At 50.4% G+C, this 5,291-nt stretch overlaps 1 protein-coding gene across 2 annotated transcripts; it reads left to right on the forward strand.

Annotated features, from left to right (window-relative positions):
* Positions 1–682: 682 nt before the first annotated feature.
* On the forward strand, positions 683–4,994 carry LOC123120800 (protein NRT1/ PTR FAMILY 5.2). Of its 2 annotated transcripts, none has more exons than XM_044540795.1 (4): positions 683–960; positions 3,055–3,272; positions 3,372–3,943; positions 4,042–4,994. In XM_044540795.1, the coding sequence occupies exons 1-4, from the start codon at positions 828–830 to the stop codon at positions 4,946–4,948; spliced, it is 1,830 nt and encodes a 609-aa protein (XP_044396730.1). In that variant the 5' UTR covers positions 683–827; the 3' UTR covers positions 4,949–4,994. The 2 variants fall into 2 exon arrangements, with proteins under 2 accessions (XP_044396730.1, XP_044396738.1); XM_044540803.1 differs by having other exon boundaries at positions 756–960; positions 2,826–3,272.
* Positions 4,995–5,291: the final 297 nt, after the last annotated feature.

A 5,291-nucleotide genomic window follows, 5' to 3' on the forward strand; every position in this document is an offset into this window, starting at 1 on the left:
TACATAGACAACTAACATGGAAAAAAGAAATTGAGAGAAACTTTGCGGCCAAACTCTTGATGTCAGAAACAACGGCCCCTTATCCCTGAGCGATACATCATATAAGAATTAGCTTTGAACACCAGAGATGAGCAATCTGAAGCGACCATCACCTGTGAAAACCTTCTTCAGGGGCAAATGCTGAGGCATAACGCATAGCAGTGGCCTCCACCAACTCAAGTTCAGGCACTTTGTCAAAGGAACATCTGCTGGCGGCCACACAGTCCCTATGATGATCACGAATCACGACGCCCGCATCCGTTTACCCAGTGTCGAAATGGAAAGCGGCGTCAACATTTATCATCACCAACCCTTTTGGAAACTTCAACGAGGTGGGAATGCAACTAGTATTTTGCAGCAAGTGAATGGTCTAGGGTGCAATGGTAAATGCGCATAATTGCAAGCTCACCAACTCTGATTAACTTAGCCACCTCCCCTAGTGTGGAGGCAGCAAGTCGTCCAAGATTTTCTCAAAAGAACATAAAACAAGTCGTCCAAGAAATATGTTGAGTACGCAATCAGGCAGTACTGGCGCCCTTGGGAGTCCACCAAATGGCGTGCTTTCTTTTTTATTTTCTGGTTGCGATGTCCAAAAAACCGCTGTCCAGACATTTTGGCACTCCCCGCAGTCCAACCCGCCACTTGCCAAGTCGCTGCCCGCGAAGACCGGGCTTATAAATGGGCAAGCACAGGAGCTCACGCAGGCGCCTGGAGAACTAGCAGCGCCCTCTGCACACCCATCTCACCTCCCTCCCTCCCTAACTACCATACGTATACAGGGAGCGTCCATGGCGGGGACGACCCAGCTGGAGGCCGGCGGCAGCGACGGCGAGTACACGCAGGACGGCACCACAGACCTCCACGGCAACCCCATCCTCCGCTCAAAGCGAGGAGGCTGGAGAGCCTGCGCCTTCGTCGTAGGTAATTACTCTACTTTACCACCCACCAATTAGCTAGCTAGCCAGCGAAATCATCTGCTCCACCTCCGGTGCTTCTCCGGCTTGCTTCAGCTGCTTCTCTCTGTCTCCGGCCTCGTAGCCATGGGTTCTCCTCCATAGGCGTCTGCGTCTTTCTTTTCTTTCTTGATGATGAAACTAAAAACAAAATAACGATCTTATTAGGCACATAGGCTCACGCTCATTGTTTATTTATTTATTTATTGCAATGGAGGCTCATGTTAGTTACTCCTAGTTGTTGAACAATAATGTAGGGTACGTACGATCGATTTTATTTTTCTCTGCTGGTCACATGCATAGATATGGCATGGTCAACGGGATCATGAAATGGTTTGGTTCATGTTAGGATCGGACTGCGATCTTTTCTGACGACCTGGAACCTGCCATCCTGCTTTATTCAGACAAGAAACGATCCCCGTATCACAGCAACTGCGGGCATAGGAACGTTAAAGATTTCTCAAAAGAAAAAAAGGTAAAATACGTACATGCTGTGTGCACTCGTCCAAAGAATAAGCAGCGGCAGAGATACCCAAGAACTAGGAGCCATCCATCCCTCGTCCGGTTTTGAGTGGCCGTGTCCTGCCTCCCCGGTGTGGCAGTATCCCACCCACGCGCTCTATAGACATACGCCCGTCTCTCTGCAGTAATGGATGTAGTACGTAGTACTTGCGTGAATTGACCAGCAAGACAAACCCAATCACAATAAATTTGCTCTAGGTAGTACTCCCTCCGTCTCAAAATAAGTGTCTTGACCTTAGTATAAATTTGTACTAGAGCTAGTATAAAGTTGAGACACTTATTTTGGGACGGAGAAAATACTAATACTACTACTAGATTGCTATAGACCGGCGGCTGTTACAAAACGAAGGAGACAATGAAAGAGCACGGTGCATAAATTAATGCTCCTAGAGCCCTAGGATGCTGCGATACAAGCTAGTTTAGGATATTAGCAGTATTTGTTTAGTTGATGATTTCTTTTTGAGTTGTTTAGTTCATGATTTTGTCGTCATAAACAGTAGGCAGCAATGTGTTTAGGCCAACGGCTGAAGCAACGATTTGCTTTTGCCATAGGCCAAACCAGAGTTTGCAGAGCAAAAAGCATGAGTATTAGCAGTATTTGTTTACCTCATGTTCGTTTCCATAGGATAATTTTACTCATCACCGGTGAGTAGTTACACTCACTTGACTTTTTCTCATATGAAGAGAACACTGAATTGCTGCCTTGTTAAGCATACATAGCCGGCTTGTCTGCTGCGAGTGGAACATAGGTTTTGGAATTAACCGCGTATACTACCAACCAACGGTCACGAACCCACTTGTGATTTTCTCAGAGGACGAATGAGTCCAGCCGATCAGTACGCGCTATATTTAATTGCTCATGGTAAGAATAATAAGCTCGCACCTCGCAGCATACTCCCTGCTGCTTCCAGTTCATATCGTGCCAAAACTGGCCGGGTGATTACAAGTGTTGTGGTCCCTTTCAGAGGTTAACATTTGAGAACAGCCCATTTTTCTTTTCTTTTGTTCCTGAAGCTGGTTCACACCATGAGCTATTTTTTGACGGGCAAGGCAGGCGCACTGCCGGTTTTCAGTACTCCCTTCGTTTTTATTTATTCCGCATATTAGCTATTGTCAAAATTAAACTTTATAATCTTTGATAAAGTTTATGAATAAAAATATTAACATATAAAATAACAAATCAACATCAGTAGATTCATTATCAAATGTACTTTCACATCATATAGATTTGTTATGGTAAATATTTTTATATATTTTTATAAAATTGATCAAATTTTAGGAAGTTTGACTTCAGTCAACTCTAATATGCAGAGTAAATAAAAACGAAGGGAGTATTAAGAGAGAAAAGGATAGAAACCGAGTGGAGCTTCGTATGGAGATTTCCTTTTCTTTCGTCAACACCAAAAACACACGATGATGTTTCTTTGTGCGATGGTTACGGTTTGGTGACAAACGCCCACCTCACTGGTGAAAGAAAGAAAGTGCATGCATACCAATAATAAAATTGTGCTTGGTTTTAATTTGGCAACTTGCGGTGCAGTGTACGAGGTGTTCGAGCGGATGGCCTACTACGGCATCTCGTCCAACCTGGTGCTGTACCTGACGACGGAGCTGCACCAGGGCACGGTGCTGTCCGCCAACAACGTCACCAACTGGGTGGGCACAATCTGGATGACGCCCGTCATCGGCGCCTACATCGCCGACGCCCACCTCGGCCGCTACCGCACCTTCATGGTCGCCTCCATCATATACCTCCTCGTAAGTCACCGTCGCATTTTTGTTTTTGTACGGCAGCTCTATCGGTAGCTTCCCGTGGGTGGGTCTCACCGTCATCCTCCTCCGCTAATGATCGCGCAGGGGATGATCCTGCTGACCATGGCCGTGTCGCTGCCGTCGCTGAAGCCGGCGAAATGCGGCCTCGGCACGGCGGACGCCAACTGCGACCACAAGGCCACGAGCGTGCAGCTGGGCGTCTTCTTCCTGGCCCTCTACATCCTTGCCGTCGGCACGGGCGGCACCAAGCCCAACATCTCCACTATCGGCGCCGACCAGTTCGACGAGCACGAGCCGCGGGAGCGCAAGCAGAAGCTCTCCTTCTTCAACTGGTGGATGTTCAGCATCTTCTTCGGCACGCTCTTCGCCAACACCGTCCTCGTGTACATCCAGGACAGGATCGGCTGGACCGTCGGCTACGCGCTCCCCACCGCCGGCCTCGCCGTCTCCATCGCCGTCTTCAGCGCCGGGACGCCCTTCTACCGCCACAAGCCAACCTCCGAGAGCTCCTTCGCCAAGATGGCCGGCGTCATCGTCGCTGCCGTCCGCAAGTGCGGCGTCCCCGCGCCCGTGGACCCGCGCGACCTGCACGAGCTCGATCCCAACCAATACGAGAAAAAGAAGACGTCGCCGTTGCCGCACACGCCCAATTTCAGGTGCCCATACATCTATCTCTAAAGTCTAAACCACGTCGGACTGTTATGTGTATATGTGGCCTCATTAGTTAACTTAACTGCCATTGCTGGGGGTGCAGCGTGCTGAGCAAAGCGGCTGTGAAGATCGAGGGGAGCAGGAGCGCGTCACGGTGGTCGTTGAGCACGGTGACCCAGGTGGAGGAGACGAAGCAGATGCTCAAGATGCTGCCGGTGCTACTCATCACGTTCGTTCCGAGCGCGATGCTGGCGCAGATCAACACGCTGTTCGTGAAGCAGGGCACGACGCTGGAGCGGCGCCTTCACCACTTCGAGATCCCGCCGGCCAGCCTGCAGGGGTTCGTGACCATCTCCATGCTCGTCTCCGTGGTGCTCTACGACCGCCTCTTCGTGCCCTTCATGCGGCGGCTGACCAAGAACCCGCGCGGCATCTCGCTGCTCCAGCGCATGGGCGTCGGACTCGTCTTCCACATCGTGATCATGGTGATCGCGTCGGTGACGGAGCGGCACCGGCTGAGCGTGGCGATGGCGAACGGCATATTCGAGAGCAAGGGCACGACCATCCCGCTCTCCATCTTCGTGCTGCTCCCGCAGTTCGTGCTCATGGGCGTGGCCGACGCGTTCCTGGAGGTCGCCAAGATCGAGTTCTTCTACGACCAGGCGCCCGAGGGCATGAAGAGCCTCGGCACCTCCTACTCCATGACCAGCCTCGGCATCGGCAACTTCCTCAGCAGCTTCCTGCTGTCGACGGTGTCGCGCGTCACGCGGCGGCACGGGCAGGGAGGGTGGATCCAGAACAACCTCAACGCCTCCCGGCTGGACCACTACTACGCCTTCTTCGCGGTCCTCAACTGCGTCAACCTCCTTGTCTTCTTCGCCGTGTGCCGGATGTACGTGTACAACGCCGAGGTCACCCACGTTGTTGATGGTGGCGGCGGGGAGAAACAGAGGCCGGAGGTGGCGATGCAGCCACCTGCTCACGCAGGCGCAGTAGAAGTTCATCCTTGATGTTCCCCCCAAAACCCTCATCAATCGAGTTCAGAGTATTGTGAAATAGTACTGCACGGTATGATATGGAAACAAAAACCACAATAGCTATAGAATTGAAAATAGGAATAATAATAAGAAAAGAAAAAGGGCAGATGCAATATTTGCTAAACATCAACTTTAAAACCCAATAAGATGAGTTCAGATGGAAAATGACCATTACTTTTTTTAATGGAGCATCACCCCCGGCCTCTGCATCCGACAGATGTATACGGCCATACCATTACGTTTGTTATTGAAGTGAAAACAACTCTCAACTACGGATGTCGCTAGTAACATGATCACAAATGAGATTAGTGGTGTG

The sequence above is a fragment of the Triticum aestivum genome, chromosome 1B (genome assembly GCF_018294505.1).
Source record: "Triticum aestivum cultivar Chinese Spring chromosome 1B, IWGSC CS RefSeq v2.1, whole genome shotgun sequence".
Taxonomy (NCBI): domain Eukaryota; kingdom Viridiplantae; phylum Streptophyta; class Magnoliopsida; order Poales; family Poaceae; genus Triticum; species Triticum aestivum.